The sequence below is a fragment of the Vigna umbellata genome, chromosome 3 (genome assembly GCF_029865625.1).
Source record: "Vigna umbellata cultivar VRB3 chromosome 3, Vumbellata_1.0, whole genome shotgun sequence".
Lineage (NCBI taxonomy): Eukaryota > Viridiplantae > Streptophyta > Magnoliopsida > Fabales > Fabaceae > Vigna > Vigna umbellata.
In genome coordinates, this window is record NC_142167.1 from 57396045 (window position 1) to 57414785 (window position 18741).

The 18741-nt window shown below is 33.8% G+C and overlaps 3 protein-coding genes across 8 annotated transcripts; 2 read left to right on the forward strand and 1 right to left on the reverse strand.

Annotated features, from left to right (window-relative positions):
- The first annotated feature begins 2577 nt into the window (after positions 1-2577).
- Positions 2578-6697, forward strand: LOC148203081 (uncharacterized). Its single transcript, XM_088108695.1, has 9 exons — positions 2578-2663; positions 3056-3289; positions 3513-3744; positions 4346-4496; positions 4789-5011; positions 5094-5185; positions 5513-5648; positions 5843-6174; positions 6390-6697. The coding sequence occupies exons 1-9, from the start codon at positions 2617-2619 to the stop codon at positions 6638-6640; spliced, it is 1698 nt and encodes a 565-aa protein (XP_087964821.1). The 5' UTR covers positions 2578-2616; the 3' UTR covers positions 6641-6697.
- A 1021-nt stretch (positions 6698-7718) lies between these two features.
- On the forward strand, positions 7719-11475 carry LOC124819803 (uncharacterized). 3 transcript variants are annotated; one of them, XM_047291383.2, is made up of 3 exons: positions 7719-7875; positions 8682-9633; positions 10531-11475. In XM_047291383.2, exons 2-3 carry the CDS (start codon positions 8744-8746, stop codon positions 11009-11011), a joined length of 1371 nt encoding a protein of 456 aa, XP_047147339.1. In that variant the 5' UTR covers positions 7719-7875; positions 8682-8743; the 3' UTR covers positions 11012-11475. The 3 variants fall into 3 exon arrangements, with proteins under 3 accessions (XP_047147339.1, XP_087964372.1, XP_047147338.1); XM_088108246.1 differs by lacking the exon at positions 7719-7875 and adding an exon at positions 7923-8316; XM_047291382.2 differs by lacking the exon at positions 7719-7875 and adding an exon at positions 8389-8579.
- A 1444-nt stretch (positions 11476-12919) lies between these two features.
- Positions 12920-17365, reverse strand: LOC124819805 (protein ABIL2-like). 4 transcript variants are annotated; one of them, XM_047291389.2, is made up of 11 exons: positions 17265-17365; positions 17046-17178; positions 16255-16386; positions 15964-16046; positions 15711-15861; positions 14310-14409; positions 14071-14163; positions 13930-13972; positions 13752-13843; positions 13442-13587; positions 12920-13350 (listed from the first exon to the last, which is right to left on the reverse strand). In XM_047291389.2, exons 3-11 carry the CDS (start codon positions 16357-16359, stop codon positions 13180-13182), a joined length of 984 nt encoding a protein of 327 aa, XP_047147345.1. In that variant the 5' UTR covers positions 16360-16386; positions 17046-17178; positions 17265-17365; the 3' UTR covers positions 12920-13179. The 4 variants fall into 4 exon arrangements, with proteins under 4 accessions (XP_047147345.1, XP_047147343.1, XP_047147346.1 ...); XM_047291387.2 differs by having other exon boundaries at positions 17046-17330; XM_047291390.2 differs by having other exon boundaries at positions 17020-17330.
- Between the last annotated feature and the right edge of the window lie 1376 nt (positions 17366-18741).

Consider the following 18741-nt stretch of genomic DNA (forward strand, 5'->3'; position numbering starts at 1 on the left):
TTTTTTAATTATAGGTAGAGCTTGAACAAATATAAGTGGTATATGTATGATTGGAGTCCTTCGGCATGCTAATTAATAATGGAGTCTTCACTTGCATGTTAATTATCTTTATAAGTTTGCTTCAAAGTATCAATTTCCCTTAGTAGATTAATGTAAAGTAAATTTATTGTTGCGCCTTAAATGATTTTATGATTTGAGATAATTTCATTTTTTGGAAGTTTATAAGTGTTGGTGTAAAAAGTTTCGTAGTGAATGCTTTGTTTAGATCACTTAGTAAGTACTACGTCTTATCATTCAATCAATGAAATTAGATATGTTAAGCAAAAGGTATAATTGGAGTCAATTTACTGGGTGATTCATTTAAATGAATCACTTTAACGAGTGTTTCTTTCAATACCCTCCATCAGACATTCATGCAAGACCCTTACATGGGAATAGGAAGATTTTTTTGTATTTTATTTACAAGGAAATAAGACGAAACATTAAGAGAAGTATTTTTTATATTTTGTTTTAGATTTAAATCCTAATTTGGTTTTATTTTGGTCTAGTTTGTTCAATTTGGTCTTTATTTTATTTTAATGTCCAATCATATCCTAATTACGTGACACTCTAGCTTTTTCATTTTTTCATCACACTCTCACATTTACACATCATCACCTTCATTATATCTCCATCATAAAAACTTCATTCGTTTCCACAATTTTCATATGCAAATTTTAATTTTTGTTTTGCTCCTCAATTTTAATAGTTTTGGATTGTACATTTAGGGCGGAGAGAAGAAATTGGGAAAAATTTAGAAATGCCTAAAAGTTCAAGAAATGTGCATATTCTACTAACATCAAATTATGTTTCTCTAAATCACCCACAATCATAACATTTTATTCAATCACAATGATAGGAAGAGGAAGTGGAAGGTGTGCCCTCGGATTACCCCTCTCAAAGTGTGCCCCTCATTTAGGGTTTTAAGATTGCTCATGTTTCTCTATTCAATCTCTAAATCACTCACTTCCTTACTAGAGTTCCCTAGTGCACTAATTGAAAATGGAGAAAAAATGGAGAAGATAATGACTGGTTAAGTGAAAGGTGTTTAAGAGGATGAAAGTGCATAAATAATTGACAAAAATGGATTATTGAGAGAAAAAATAAGAGAGAAATCTTGCGTGGAGAGATGGAGAGGAAAAAGATAATGGAAGTGAATGGGGTGATAACCGATGAAATGATTAATGATTTAATGACCGAAGTGATAATGGAGGTGAGGAAGATGATAATACATGAAGGTGAGCGTGTGATGAATAAACGAATGAGGTAGAACGTCATATAATAACCATGAGTCATGTTGTACAACACTATACAGTTAATTATTTAGATGATGTTAGTAAAAATGATTAAATTGAACAAAATTAATAGAAATTGAGACTTAATTGACTACTGGAACAAAATGAGAACCAAATTAAACATACTATACCACCAAAATAAGAATCAAATTAATATTTAAGTCTTTGTTTTAATTTCTTTTGCATTCTTCTTATAAATCTCCTTCCATAGACTGATATTTGTCAGTTAAGATGTTAAAAAAAATATTTCTCTTGAACTTTTGTAATAACTCCATCTTCTTGTAACATAGATATTTAATAATTTGGGATCACATCATCTTTCTCCTCTTGAAAAGAATAGCATCTTAATGTATGATGTGTAATTTTGTAGTCACAAATTTGTCAACCATGGATGAATGTAAGTATTAAACAAAGATATATATTATAATAAATATTCTCCGGTTTCACTTGAGATCTAAATCGCATGATTTATGATCGATAGCTTATTCATATGTTAATTGTTGTCGATCTAATAATTACTAGGAAGATATTGAAAACATAAACAAATTTAAAGGGATAGCATAAAAAAGAACATAAAAACATATACTTAACGTTATGATTATTTTACAGAGAAACCCATTCATATGTATATTTATATAACTTAGTGTGTTAACAAATTGAGTTGTTGGACGGACTTTCTATTGAGGTTATTTCTCCTGGTACTTTTTTTAGGGCGATACACCTCACACCATCCAGTTGCTGCTGATTTTCGATTTTCCAAATGTAAAAAAGCATCTGAATTTAGCTTGAATTGTTTGACTTTGGGGTGAAATCTACCTAATATCACTTGTTACTTGCTCAGAATAATTAGACAAATGCTACGAATATTTTGGTGGCCTGAAGGAAGGGTCTGATCTTACTTTATACCCCTAATTTTTTAGGTTTTTTAAATAGTTTTCTTAACAGTGACTTTTTGAAATGTTAACTTAAAAAAAAATTGGAAAGTAATTTCATAAAATGTAATCTCTAAAATTTTAAAATTTTAATTCCGGAAAGTTTTTAATGGAAATTATTTGTTTAAAACTTAGGGAATCAGTTATCTTTAACAGAACAACAACCATTGTACTATGTGAGATAGTGTACATTAATAAAGTTGGGAGGTGTAAACAACAATTTACTTTGAATTTAATATCTAAGTGGAGGCCCAAAAAGTAATAACTAGCCCACAGAAAAAAAAAACATGCGCTTTATCCGTTCTTGGCATTAATTGTTAAGGTTTGATCCCAGGAGGAGGAGGTAGACGATGAAAGGTTCATGTCTTCTTCCTTCGCACTCTTTCAACGGAATCAGGTTTTCTTTCTGCTCTTTCCATGCTTAAGTTGTGTTTGTGCTAATGCTCTGCTTCTCCCAACTATGCTACTTCCGTTCCTTGCCACTTCTTTCTTCGCTGCAATGAATCACCTTAGGATAACAACTTCAACTTTATTAATTGAAACTTGTGCACTTTACTAACTCAAAACATACAATTAATGAAAGAAATTAATATTGTTCAGTGCAGAATGTTGTCTTTTAACAATTCAGGTGAGTTTTCGGCTAGGATACATGTTTAATCTGAGTGCAAATAATGGTTTCTGGTTATTTTATCCTCATTTCTTTGGTTGCCGACTCTTCGTTTTAAGTACATACCAGATTGCACTAGTTTGTGGTGGTTTAGTTTAATGCCTTCTGCTCTCTATTATTAGGACAAGCAAAGAGCTTCCGCATATGCTATCATTGTGTGAGTTGAAAAGCATATCATGCTTCTCAGTTTGTAATCAAAAGCAAAATTACAGTCAAAAGCTTTACATTATTCCAATTAAGACTGCTTCTGCTCGGGTCTGCATCTCAAGATCTTCAGTTGGGTCATTGGAATGTGGTGGGACAGGCCCTCATAGTGATGCTTATTCAGGATTTTCAGCTCCAAATGACCATCAGAGGTGGGTATTGGTTCAAATGATATTGTCTTTTCCCTTTCTTCTACTGTTTATGCTTGTATTTTGAAGTATTTCCAAATTTCAATTTTGTTCCTTAATTTTCTTACCAATACATTGGAAATTTATCGTCTAAGGATACAGCATCTTTGTTCCATCTTTATTACTTTAATTATTCGTTTTTCTAATTGACAATGTCCCTTGGCTTTGGAAATTTCACATTCTACAGGATTGGCAGTTTAGAAAGAGAATTGGAAGAATTATTTGATGAAGTGAAAAGAATGATCAGGATGGGAAATAAAAGTGATGCTATAGACCTGCTAACTGCCAATTACGAAGCAGTCAAAGAGAGCCTGAATGCAGGTACTAAAGGCATAGAAGAAGCTGCAATTTTGGATGTTATAGCACTAGGTTACATGGCTGTTGGAGACTTAAAATTTGTTGGATCTTTGTTGGATATGGTATTTCCCCCTTTCCTTCTGTTCTTGTTCATTCTTGTCATTTTCATAGCTTGTCTAATTAGGTAAACTAAATTATGTCTGCATAGTTGAACTCTCAGATTCAGCATGACTTTTTTAGTGTTCTAGAGCATGACTTCGGCATACCAATTTATGAAGAACTGACACCACCAGATTTTACTATAATGAGATGGTGTAAGAGTACAATGAAGAAGTCAATTGTCGGTTTATTTTTGTTTTCTAACATGAGTTAATTAATTTTTCATGATTTCTGGAGCTAGAATGAATAAATGGTCATTTCTCACCAAAAATGCATGCAGTTAAATTATCTTCTATCACTCTTCTTGGCTGACATTCTTGTATGAGGCTATTTGTTTCCATTAGTGGGGTTAGTGGATACTAATTTTATATTGGTATCACATCTTTGATTCCCTTGTACTGAAATAGTTTCCTGTGTATGTCTTAGTTTGTATATACCCAGATGAAAATCGAAAATAATTAAGTTTCTCATTTCTTCTGAAATGCTAAAGTGTTACGTTTGCACACCTCTTTCTGTTGTTCCCTTTTCTGTGGAGTGCATTCTTATATTTTCATTTATGGCCAGATGAAAGAAATTATTGACAATTTGAAGGATGATGCACCTCGTCTGGATTCAATACTTATGCATATGGGAAGTATGTATGCAACATTGAACATGTTTGAAAAATCATTGGACACATATCAGAGGGCTGTCTACATTATGGAGGGGACCTACGGTGAGAACAATTTTCAGTTAGTAATGTTAGTTTTATATAGTATTAGATTTTATTTACCTGTTGTGAAGGACTCTGACTGTGGTTATGTTGTGTTGATTATCTGTTTGATTAGAAATCTGGAGCTATTTTCTTGAGATATTTTAGTTGTGCGTGTCTAGTTAGAAGTTATTTTTAACCATTTCAATCTCCAGATACCTTAGCAGAAATTATCTTCCGTGAAGCCAACTTTGCTTCTAAATTCGCTTTTGTCAAAATGTTGATATTCTCAATAATATAATGTCTTCTTTTATAGGTAAGGATAGTACTTTACTTATCACACCTTATTTGGGTATGGCAAAAGTTCTTGGCTCTTTCGGAAAAGCAACAAAAGCAATAGAGATTTACCAGCGTGTGATCACTCTTTTGGGATCAAGTAGAGGTGCCCAAAGTAAGGATTTGGTCCTACCTTTACTTAGCCTCGGCAATCTTTTACTCAAAGAAGGGAGAGCCAATGATGCGGAAACTCATTTTACTAGGTTAATTTAGTTTCTCCTTCCATACCCAGTGCATTATTGACTCTGCTTTCTTCTATATTACTTATATTTGTTTGGTTTCTAGAGTTCTCGACATATACACTAAATTATATGGACAAAATGATGGAAGAATTGGAATTGCTATGAGTTCCCTAGCCCGTGTGAAGAGTGCCCAAGGTAACTTTGGAACTTGCACATACAATTTATTTGTTCTTGTATATCCCATTTATATTTATATCCCTTTATTTTGCTTTCTCTCCGTGTCGCACAATCAACTTTGTGTTGATTTGAATTTCTTTCATGTATGGTGTATCCGCAGAAGTGGTGGAAACACCTACATTTAAATTTATTTGGTCTTAAGTTATATATGGAAATTACTTTGTTGATGTTATTTGTTATTTAGATGTAAACGCACGCATGGTCCTTGGTTTATTTTTTTTATTTTGTTTTGGAATTGGAGAGTTGAAACCTATGTGCTTGATGTGAGTACGATAAATTTTGCAGGAAAATCAGATGAAGCAATACAATTGTTTAAACGTGCTATTCAGGTCATGAAGGACTCAAATTACTTGTCACCAGATGACAGTATATTGGAAAAGATGAGAGTGGATCTAGCTGAATTACTTCATGCCGCTGGGAGGTAACCCTATCACCTTTTGTTTCTATATAATGGTTTTGCTATGTCACCCTCCTAAAATCCCCTTCTCTCTAAAAAGCCAAAAAAATAAAAATAAATAAAAAGGAAGCAAGGAAGAAAGCATAAAGGAAAACAAGATTAAAACGTCAAAGCTGGCTGGTTTTGAATTGAAGCTTTTTGTTTTGTTTAATTCAAAGAGGACAAGAAGGTAGAGAGCTATTAGAGGAGTGTTTGTGGATCACTGAGAAGCACAAAGGAAAGGAGCACCCAATCCTGGTGACACACATGATAAATCTTGCAACTTCGTATTCACGGTCAAAGAATTATGCAGATGCCGAGCACCTGTTAAGAAGAAGTTTGCAAATCATGATAAAGCAGAAGGGAACTGATGACCAGTCCATCAGCTTTCCTATGTTACATCTTGCAGTTACACTCTACCATTTGAAAAATGATGAAGAAGCAGAGAAACTTGCCCTGGAGGTTTTACGCATCCGTGAGAAGGCCTTTGGAAAAAATTCCCTTCCTGTTGGTAAGCCTTCCCTTACTTCATTGAAAGCCTGGTCAGGCTCAAATTAATATGATCAAGTTATTCATTATTCAATTCATTCAATTAATTGTGTTGAATTTCACTGATGATCGTAGTAATACAATTCTTGCATCAAAGGGAAAACTGAGGCTTAATTTTCCTAATTATTTTAATCTTTTGGGATGAAATTGATATTTACCATATGTTATGCATGGCAGGGGAGGCTTTGGATTGTTTGGTGTCTATTCAAACCAGACTTGGTAAGGATGACAGTGAATTACTCGGGTTGCTTAGAAGGATCCTGAATATCCAAGAAAGAGAATTTGGATATGAAAGTGAGGAGATTTTGGTTACGCTGAAAAAAATTGTATACTACTTGGATAAATTAGGGAAAAAAGATGAAAAGCTTACCCTTCACAGAAGACTGTCTGTGCTTAGGAAAAAGTATAACCAGATGGTTAATTATTAAGGGGGTATTATGTGATGATTATGATTATTTTTTGTTTATTTTTCCTTCGTGCTTGAAGTATTTTTCCAAGTATTTCCATGTTGCTTTCAGGTGAGAGGAACGTATACGGATGGTTAATCCCTAAGTGCTTCTTTTTGGAGCTTAATCAACATTCACATAATTCAGACTCTCCGAGTTTAACTGAGTAGTGTGAAACAATTTTACTCCATCTAATTACAAATTATTTTTTATATATTAAAGTAATTGATAAGCATGCGTTTGATTTAGAGAACTTAACAGATTTTTTGAAGATGAATTTGACTCGTAAAATGCAAAAAGTAGGTGAGGAGTGTGGAGATAAAGTCCTGAGTGGATATTGTCCTATACGAGAGTGACGTGCAACTAATTAAATGGTTAGGATGCAAATCTAACCATCGTTTTCTTGATTAGGAAAAATGGATAACTGATTAAATAAAATGATTGAAATCAGTGGGTAGGTGATAATGATCCCATTTTCTGAAAAGGAAACAGAAATAAGAAACAAGTAATGACATAAATAATTGTGGTACATTTATAGAGAAAAAGTATTTAATGCCTTAAAATGTAAAATATATTTAATATTTAATTCTTACCATAAAAATATAAAAGTTAAACTAAAAATGTTGAAAAAGGGATTAAAATTATTGACAATAACCACGCAAAATATTTTCAAAGAAGAGTCACAAGGGGCTGCGCAGGTGTCACGGTTAGAAGCCTTTGCAAACTTCGTTGAGAACGATGTTGAGTTTCCGAGAAAATCTGGACACTTGGACACGTGAGAGAATAAAGAAGTTATGCAAAAAAAATACAATTTTTATGTTTTTTAGTTTGATTTAATAATTTTAAAATCAATTATATAATTATAAGAAAATTGAATCATCATAATAGTAGAAAAAGCAAATATATTTATTAAGGGCACACCAATTGATGTTAGAGACGGAGTGGAATAGAAGGATGAGGGAACAATAATTCAAAAAGCATAGGATGGGACTGTGACAAGGGAACAAAAAAGAAAGATATTTAGGAGCATGGTGTAAGTAACACAATTATTGATACTCTTGTTATTTTTCCTTTGACATGGTGGGAATACAAGGACCATGCTTTTACATCAGTATTACTCACAAATGCAAAACACGCACTCTCTTGGACAGGTGTACAAGCAAAGTCTCAGACATGTTTCGGTGTTACAAGGAAGCTCATTTCTGATTATAATCAAGGCAAGTTCTCTCTCTTTCTCTTTCTCTCTGTCCTTAGATCAGTTAACTGAATATTCTTGTCCTTGCTTCTTTGGGATCTCATGTAGTTTGTACTGTCCAGTTTCGCTGGACCTTTTATCTTCTTTTGTTGGGATTTATGCCAGATAGATCTTTTTTGTTTCCCTTTCATGGGGTTTCATAGTTTGGGGGTGTAACTGGCAAGAGAATTCGAGAAAGTTCACATCTACGTGATGTTCTGTCTGAGACACTCAGTTCTTCCTGAAAATTTAAGCGGAATTCTGCACACCCAAAACCAACATGTTCCTTGTCTGTCAATTAACCACCCAAAGTTTTTTTTTTTAACTGTTGCATTGGTTATATTACTTACCAAAAGCTACTTAATGATTGTGGGTTTTCATGACTCCAGTTTAAGGTTCTTGGACAATTAGTTTTCTTGGGAAGGTTTGTTCTTGTTGGATTTCTTTTCCTCTCATAAATTTTTGTTGAGTCATTGACCTTTTGGTTTTCTTGCTTTCCTGCTTGACTGGCGTTTGAAGATGAATGTTCTTTCTCTGTTAATGACAGGGAAATAGAAATATGATTAATAATCAACATTCTATAATGATTTTTGTGGGGATTTTGGCAACGATTTTTAGAGCTGGTGGACCTAGTTTTCCTGTATTTCTTCTGCTTTTACATACCTTTTCAGCTAAATTGAAAGATTGGTAATTTGTTGGTCTCGTACAGTATATATTTAACATTTTTGCAACCTACATAGTTTGTATGTAATGTTGTAATGTTTGGAGTTTGTTTTACTGAATAAACAGATGCTGGATCCCTCAAAAGTTGCCTCTTAAAAAGGTAATCTTTAAGAGACTAGTTGTAAGCAATGGCTTCAGCAGAAGGGAAGGCACCTTATGCCGCTAAGTGTTTTACTCAAGATTTCCGGATTCCCCTAAATACTTCGGACCATCCTTCACCAGTTTCAAAAAAATTAGTATCTGATTGGATTCCTTGTGATTCTACTAATGACCAAATTCATGCCAATTCAGTTTGCATGTCCCATGATCTGAATTCTGATCAACTACCAGAAATGAAATGGTGGCTACATGTGAAGAGTGATGTGGGTGATGAAACAAATTATAATTCCTACGAGTCTGAATTTGGTGCATTCTATGCTGAATTGCTTAATAGAAGTGTCAAGAGTGGGACAGATCAATTGGTCAAAGACTTCGATACTTTGTCTGATTTGGAAAGTGATAATTTATCTGTAGAGCACCCGCGGCATGTCTCTCCTACATGTATGAAAAACAGCAATGCAAGAATGCCAAAATTTGAGGCTTCACTGAATACTGATTTAAATCTTACTCCTAAGAAGAAAGATCAGGGGGAACTATGTTTTTCAGACAGTCGTTTTATGGATTGTGATATTTCCAATTTCTTGGTCTCTGAACAAGTTAAGATGACATCATCTGATATAGAATCACATTTGATGGGAGATGAGGAAACTGGCCCTTGGTGGCGCACTGCTGGAAAAGATGAATTGGCTTCCTTGGTTGCTCGGAAGTCACTTGATCATATTGAGAATTGTGATCTCCCTCATCCCCAAACTAAGCATGTTAGTCAGAGGCCTCCCTACCCTAAAGGTGTTGACCATGATAAGATTCTACCATCATCTTTGAATCGTAAAACCGAGTCTGGTTCTTCTGATGCAGATGGTTATACAACGGGAATATCCACGTCTGACTGCTCATTTCAGGATTCAAGTAAGCTTTCCAGGTAATGGATAGCGGCATACTCTACAATTTTTATTTGTTTTCTGCATTCTTTGCCATGATGGTCAGTCTATTTTGTAAGAAATTTGATGTTTTCTCGTGTTTAAAATATTGAACTTCCTAATTAATTATTAAGTATGACTAGGGTTAAGGATAGTTATTTATAGATGCTAACTACATTGAGGTACCTTGTATGCTTGCTGTTTCCAATGCAATAGGGACTGAAGCTAGTTATCGATTCCAAACTATACATTTTTCATCAAGATAGTACGTATTTCTTTTATATATCAGATAAGGATCACGAAGATGTCATCCCATAATTACTTATGTGGACAGGTTTTAGATTTTTTCTTTTATTCGATGGATGTTTGGCTCTGACTGATTGCCCTTACCGATTTCAAAGTAGTTTTAGTTATCCATCTCATGCTATCGGGTAATTTGATGATATACAAATTTAACTGAATTTAATCCTTTTTTTGCATCTGATAACCAATTAATTGTATGAATGTATAGAGCTACCAACATGGGTAGAAAATATCATACTTTTGTGAATTTAATTCAACAAAAAAAGCAATGATGGTTTTGCCTAAGCTTTTAGAAATATATGTAAATGCTCTCTTTTAAAGCTATATTTCGATCCTTGAGGGACATGTTTTATCTTATGACCTTGAAAGATGTGCACGGACGCTCTATTCTTGGAAATTTAAGATACAATGATAGAACATAATTGTTGTAGTAGATATCTATCGAATTCCTGTTCATGCAACACGGTTTCATTACTAAAACACACACTTGGTGACTTTTTTTTTGGAATTTTTTCTTCCAACTTTTGTACTGCCGAGTTGAAATTTCTTGATTATTCTATGATCAATTTATTAATAATTATGCTTCTTATGTTCAGTTTCATCCAGAGCACAGATTCTAGTTCAAGCAACAAAGGATGGCACACAAATTCTGAGAACAGTAGCATGTCTGAGCTATTGAAAGCTTTGTGTTACTCTCAAACAAGAGCAAGAGAGGCTGAGAAAGCAGCACAGCGAGCTTACAGCGAGAAGGAGCACATCCTGAGTCTCTTTTTTCGACAGGCATCACAACTCTTTGCTTACAAGCAGTGGCTCAACATGCTGCAGCTGGAGAACCTCTGCCTGCAACTCCGAAACAAAAACCAGTCATTGATAAATCTCTTTCCCGCATCCTTACCCTGGTCCCCGTGTAGGGGAATGCTGCTTAAGAAGAGTCATGACAAAGCTGGGAAGCGGAAGAATAGTAACAGAAGATGTGGGATTACAAAGTGTGTTGTTGCTTTTGCGGTGGGAATAGGCCTTGCCGGTGCTGGCTTGCTTCTCGGTTGGACCATGGGATGGATGTTTCCACCGTTATAAATTCCATCTTGGTTAAGTTCATGCTTCTGTTATGATTTTCTGGAATTTGAGTTCTGTTGTGCAGAAAAGATTCACATGAGTGGATATACAATGTTATCCATGGTTTCCATGCCTACATTTGTGTATATTCCTCATACATTTGCGACCACTAGTTGTATATATTCAAGAACATATAGTGTAGAAATATCCACGTCCACCTATTGGGGAAAGGCTTAGTCGTGGCTGTAGTGCAAGAAGAATACGTTTAGTAGATAAGTATAAAGTTTGCTTTTACTACCAAATGTACTTGGTAATTACTTGAAATATGTAAACAGTCAAAATAGTTAGTCAGGTCTGTGGGTCACAGATGGATGTCATTCCCATATTAGGTGCTCGATCTGTTTATCTCTCACTTTTTGTGTATCTCTTCATCCTTTAGCTTTCAATTCTTCTATAGCTCCTCTTATTATTCTTCTGGTTTTTAATTTGTATCTTCCTCTTTTCTTCCAATTCTATTCTTGTATTTGCAAATGCAATACCTTAATTCTTTTTCTGTGATCCGAGAAGAGTCTTTGACTTCTCTTATCAACTTGATCTTCAAGGGGAATTACGGTTATACCCATCGGTATCTTTTCTTACACATGTGAACTGACCAACTAAGATAAACATTTAGAAAACAGTGATCTTCCGGTGATAATAATGTTGTTACCAATGTTGTTAGAGGAGTTTCACTGTACTTTCTGTTACTTGTTGCACCATCACTAATAATATTATATAACACATATTACCACTACACATCACAGATTCTGATGGGGCACGGAAAGGTTTGCCATGTTGCATGAAAGTTTCCCTTTGTCCATGTCTGAAGATCACTCACTATCTTCACAAAATCTTATTTGAAAACTTAAATTTAAAGCAATAATTGGTTAGAAGAAATGTTTATCGAATAACGATGACCATTACAGTGGTCTCGAAATGGACTGTAGATATGAAGAAATGGTTTCATTGTACAAGCATATGCAACCTTACCCGTTGATTAGTAGGTAATTAGTCTGAAATACGATTCAGTTCAATGCTGCAATTGCAACACAACGTAGTGACCGATGCAGGATGAGGTTTTGATGGATGGTGTTGAATGTTCTCGTGAGTAGTGCACCCTTTCATGGTTAACCGCAAAATTTGTCACTATCTTCAACAGGTGAATGTAAAAAGTTGTACAAATTTACTTAATCCACGAGTTAATTTCATTTGATACATAAACTTGATTTTTTTTGTTCTTTTTTTTTTCTAGAAATGTCTAAGAGAAGTGTATTTTAAACAAGAACTGTTACTGGTTGGCAATGGAAGTATCTTTGAGTCGTAAACTGCATTAATGAGCCTAAAGCTATTGCTTAAATGCAACTTCTCTTTTCAGTTGAGCTAAATGAAAGTTGCAAAATATCTTTTGGTGTAAACATTATTTAAAAATAACGATAATTCCTAGATGCATTTATTTAGAAGGAAAATGGTAGTAGGTTTTTAAGTGGTAGTTGGCTGGAACTTCGAATCTGAGTTGACACACATCCACTTTAGTTGCAAGAAATAATGCGCATTGACAAGGACATGATCGCACTTTTTGACATTTTTCAATAATATTTAAGAGCCAAAAACAAACGCAAAACTCCATTAAATTGCATTTAACATACACAAGATTAGTTGTCATAGTGAAAATAATTGACCCACGAAGTTTCCTATCTCTTGAAGGTTTCCTATGAGCAAGGAAAGAAACAAAAACATACAAACTCAACATTACACGTTGTAGAACAAGGACTACAAATCCAATTTCCATTAATTTTGTTGTTTACATCTTAGTTTAGTTTCCATCAGCCATTATGGCTACAAAATTGGAGGAACAGTGGTAAGCCTTGAACTTCAACTTGCTACAAGAAAAGATAAATGATGCCAACTTTACTTGATTATATAACATTCATTGTTCAAAACAACGTTTGAGCTATTATACTATCACACATCATAATTTGGGGTGCTTGGTTACACAAAGTAAAACAAAGACAAAGGAAAAATACCGTATAAATGTTCATTTAAACGACAAAGAAGTGCAGCCTATCAAACTAGCAAGCAAAATTTGACTTGTTTCCAAGATTCTATGACATATTTGAATATTTCCCTTGCTTTCTATAGGTTCTACCGTATCAGTACTCGTCCAAGTATGTATATAGCATGTCATCCTTCTTAGACTTGCGCCTACTTAGTAAGGCCTTCAGGAGACGTTTACTCTTACTGGGGTACTGTTCTACGTCTTTGGCAGGGTCTCTTTCGGCATATAGTCGCATAGAAGATGATTTCCGTGGCTCTGAAGGGTACTGGTGAAAGGATAAACAGAAACAGTTAGATAAACTACTGGGGTTATTGGTGATATGCTGAGTACACAACCATGATTTATGTGTAACTCACCCTTTGTCTTGCATTGGAAGGATTTGGTGTGGTGGGTCTGCTAGGATTTGGTGTGGTCGGTCTACTTATCTTGGGTGTAGTAGGCCTACTTGACCGAGATCCGGTGCGCAGAAGAGGGAACCGGTATGGGGAAACCGATCGCCTCTCTTCAGTGCATGCAACAAGATTGTAAAAATACAGATATAGTGAGATTTATGTCTTCATCTTTTATGTGAACATGGCAAAGAAATACAAAGAACAAACATGGAAGACATTAGCCGTAATAAAAAGAAACTCAAGAATCAAGAAGATATCACTATGTGCATACAACCTAAATCTTTTTTAGGCATGGTTGAAGAAGAAGTGAATGAAAAAGCTCCAGATCTCTGAGGTTGTAAAGAAGATGACGGAGAACGCCCTCTTCTGCATCAAAATAAAGAATTACCTCAGGGTCTTATTGTGACAATGAGCAACTCAATCCTATAATAAGATGTAGAATTTGTAGTTACCTTGCTGTAGAAGGTGGTGTTTCTCTAATTGTAGCTCGAACAGCTTTGGGAAACAAACGCAATAAAAGGAATATGAGCTTATATCTAATGTTGTTAATATCTAGATAAGTGGAATTAAAATATTAGGATACAAAGATATACCATTCCTAAAGTGAGGCCAGTCATCTTCATCATCTAGGTTTAAACCCTCATATTTTGACTTTGTGTAGTTGGCACCATGCATGGTCTCCCCAACTGAACTTGTGAATTTAAGGAATGTGAATATGAGATCATTCCACAAAATCAACATACTTTGTAATAGTAAAAGGAACAAAATATAATACAAATGGAAAAAGGAAACAGCACCATAAGAAGAGAAGATGAAAATGAAAGATACTTGCCTGGCAGGATATAACGCTTGGGATATTTTGGAGTACTAATCACCAATGACTGTTGGGTACGCCCCTCATGATCCATATACTCTTGGCAAGTCTTTATTCTCTGTTATACCACATTAAGCAAACAAATTGTTATTCAAGCTTCAATAATATTAAGGATTAATTGCACATTTAGTCCTTCAATATTTTTAAAATTAACCAATCTTGGTCCACTGTTTTAATAATTGAAATGTTTAATAATAAATTTTAACATGACTATTTAAAAAAATTGGCTAACATTTTCTGTTAACATTCAGTAAATTTAAGCCTAATATCAACAAAGGACAATGTTCAAAGTCACAGCTACAGATGAAAAATTCTGCTTAGAATTGAATGGGGCGTGGTATTTTCAAAGCATGCCTTAATCAAAATTTGAGAATAAAATATAGATAAATTTTAGAAAGGCATAGATTCATTATGGTCATCAATATCAGCCACCGACCACCTATCACGTCCTTGCCAGATACAGTTTTCCAGAGGTAAATTCACCAACTACCATTATCTAATGTAGTTAAATCTTTTTACTCTCAAAACTTTTATTGTACTGGCTTTCTCAAGAGAACAAAAATGAACTTTATCAAGAATGAAGTGATTTGAGACATAATGAGGGACAGAACAAGTAAAACAACATGTACAAGAAGCTGAGTGATAGCATAACTTGTTTTATGAGGTGCTTTATAGTTAATGCACAACAAAAGCATCTTTTGATGGGTACAGTGCAATTATTAGGCTCAGTGGTTGTTATTTGTTGGTATAAGGGAGGTCTAAACAAAGTAGTGGATATTTTTTGCTTTTGGTTGCTGTTTTGCGTAAAAAGTTATGAACTGATTTATTGAGAATTTCGCCCTATGCTACTTCTATTGTTATGTTTCAAACCTCGACCACTTTTTAAATCAAACATGCTACAAATATTTGTAGGAATGCCATCTTTCTGTTTTAACAAATTTAACACACGTCAAGTTCATTACAAAAATACTATTTGCAGTACTTAACAAAACCTTGCTTAGTTTCTTTAAGACCTAAATCTGCTCTGAGATTGTATAAATTGCAGTTTCAACTCTTCTTTGGATAATTGAATTAAAGTTTACAATTAGCATATATGCAGATAACTTATAGTAGAAGTTTCTCTGACAAATACAACACTAAGCACCAAGCAATAAAGACAAATAGATAACTAGATATTTATAAGCGTCCTGGAGGTTATCAGTGAAATAAGAAGAGTTATGCAAGCAATAAAGATCAGTTTAAGTGTGACTAACAAGTCGCGTTGTTCATTCAATATGACAGTGCTATCATTTTTTGATCTTAGAAATTATTTAAGCATTGCTTTAGTGGACTTTCTCCATCTGAAGCTAAATGGTATACCTGTTCAATACAAGATACTCTTAGTTCTGCAACAGAAACTTCAACGACCTTTTCATCCAACAGATCATTTACTTTGTAGGTCACAGAACCTAAATGGTCCACTGTATTTACTAGGGCTTTAATGGCATAATCCTTCAATGTTTCTACCACTCTACGAACATAGAACAGAAAAAGAAATCAACAATAAAGAGAGGATATTAAGGATATGGCAGTATCATCATAAATATGGACCAGCTCTAGCAAAGCAACTCACATTTGCTTTTGGTCATCGTTGGTGTAAGAGAGTTCAAAATATTCAGCTGCTGAATATAATTGTGCTCTCAGATTCTTCAAATCCTAGGAACAGAGATGCAACAATAAAAACAAGTAGCAAAACACTTTATCCCACTTAATTAAGAAGTATATTCTAAATTAAAGCCACAGATGCTTAGACAATGATCTTAAGTAGTAAGATTGAAAACAAGGCCTCTTGAATCCAAAAGCTCTTACAAAAAATGAAACCAATATCCCCAACCAAACAGCAAGTGCAAAATCATAAAAGTACCTTCAAACTATCATCGAAGAGCAAGCTCTGCTGCATAAAAACCTCATCATAATTGGAAGCTTCTTGAGATACAGGTTGGGCTGCAGACGTCGTGATCTTCCCCATAAATGAAAGTAAAGGAAGAAGGACCACCTAGTCCATAAAGGAATGATTAAAAAACAATAGCAACTTCAAAGTCGAGTTGGGAGAGTGAAGAGGATAAAAAAGAAAGGTGTTGCCAAAGGAAAACAGAAACAGATCAAACCAAAATCAGAAAAACCTTTTAGACCAAGACAGTGAAAGCTAAAAGCTCTTGATAGAATACACAATAACAACAACGGAAGCTGAGAAGAAAGATAAAGAAGAAGACAACCTCTTCTGTAACAACTAATAAGATACCAAAAGCTGATTACCTTACAAAGTACAGAGTTGTCTGAAATAGTATGCAAATTACACACAATTCTCTGAGAAATTTTTGAAACAACAGAAGCGAAAATTTTAAACTAAAAGGCAAAATTCCACAATTATTGCCGAATCTTCTGCAACACTCACATTGTATTAAAATCTAAACAAATAAACCCTCAAAAGCAAACCCGACCCAATCCTTAAAAACATCGAAAGTTGCAAAATTCCCGACAAACAAGTCCAACACAACAAGGAAGCAAGCATGGGTAAGTGAAGGTGGTTACTTTTCAAAGCTCAATCAATTTACCCTTCTCCAAACAGCTCCCAAAAACCAATTGCAAGAAACCAAGTTGCTGACTTTAAGCAGTTAAGAAGACAAACCAGACAGCGGGAATGCAGAAACCAACCTAGCAACCCTTTTGAAGGAGCTTCTTGCTGCAGTTACAGTGGTCAAGAGGAACATGGAAAGCGAAAGTTTGAAAACCCAGTTGCCATTGGAAACCAAATGTCAAATAAAAGACACCGTGTGATGACCCTTCACTACAGCACTCACACTAAAACGGTTAGGTGTTGGGATTTTGACTGCAAAAAAAGGAAAGGGACAGGTCAAGTTTTGCAACACATACAGTTGGAGAATAGAGAAGAGAGGGAGAGGAGAGCACGTCGGAACATTGGCCGAGGAATCCACTTAATTTTTAATTATATGTCATTCCCTAATATTTTAAAAAATCAATTTTTTTTGAAAAGAAATGAAAGGGAGAAAGAAAAAATGAGTCTTTGCTGCTTTGGGAAGCAGAAACTGACCAAGACAACCCCACTTCGCATCATTGTAATTCTATGGCCCCAGTTTTTTTTTTTCAATTTCCTTTTGTTTTTTCTCTTTACTCTTTAATTTTGGAAGGGCGTGTTTGGTTTTTCATAAAGGAGTAACAGGTAAACACAAGGTTTTACTTTTATCTTTGCGGGTTTTCTGACTTGTATTTGTCCAAAGTGGATGACATGAGTGACAGGAATAATGCAAAATTTAACACATACCATCATTCCACACGCAACAAGCCGATAACTAGTGTTAAGTATTGTTTGTTACAAAGCACTCTAAAAAGAACCACTTTTTTATTTTAATTAAGACATGCTTCACATTCTAAATTTTTTTAATCCTATGAATGACTTCTTTTTTTATCATTTCTAATAGGTTATGTATTTAACAATTTTATGGATGACTAACTATAATAAATACCTAATTAATCACAAAATTAAAGGAAAAAAACTTCTAACAAAGAAAATACTTCATTTATTTATTTTCTTTAAATGACTATAAGAAAAATTATCAAATTCTATTTAATTTATTAAAAATTCCATGTTAACTAAAAGTAAAATAAATAAATGTAAATTTATTTTACATATTAATTAAATTAAATTATTAATACAGTATTATAATCTAAATTATTATAAAATCAATTTATAATATATAAATAAGTATATCTTATAAGTTTAAAACCCACTTGTTATATAATTAGTTAATCAAACTTTACGAATTCCAGTAAATTTATAATTTTGAAAATATCATATGGAAAAAGAAATGTGAGAGATTTCTTTTAAAAAAAACAAAAAAGTGGTGTTTCCTAATGTAATTTGAAATAAAATTAAAAACAAAATCAAGTTTTAATTTAATCTACATTTTTCTACCCGGTTTTATTTCACATTCATTTAAAAGTGGATTGATGTATTTATTTATGCGTTACCAACGGTCCCTCCTTGACTCCACCGCCACACCCTTCACTCCCACGCAACTGCCACTCTTCTGTCTCGCACCCTATGCTATATTATGATGCACCTATTTTTACTTTTGGTATGTGTCGTACACATACATACATAATGTTAAAATATTAAATACAACTTACTAAATATTTTTAATAACAGGAGAAACTTTACATATAAAAAAAATTGTCTTTATATAATAAATATCATCTTTCTACTTTTTAAATATTATTACTTTTATAATGTTATTTTTTTAATTTGAATTAAGAAATAAAAATAATAATTCAATAAATAGTAAAATAATATCACAATTATCTTTATCGACCCTTTTATGGCATTCAAAAT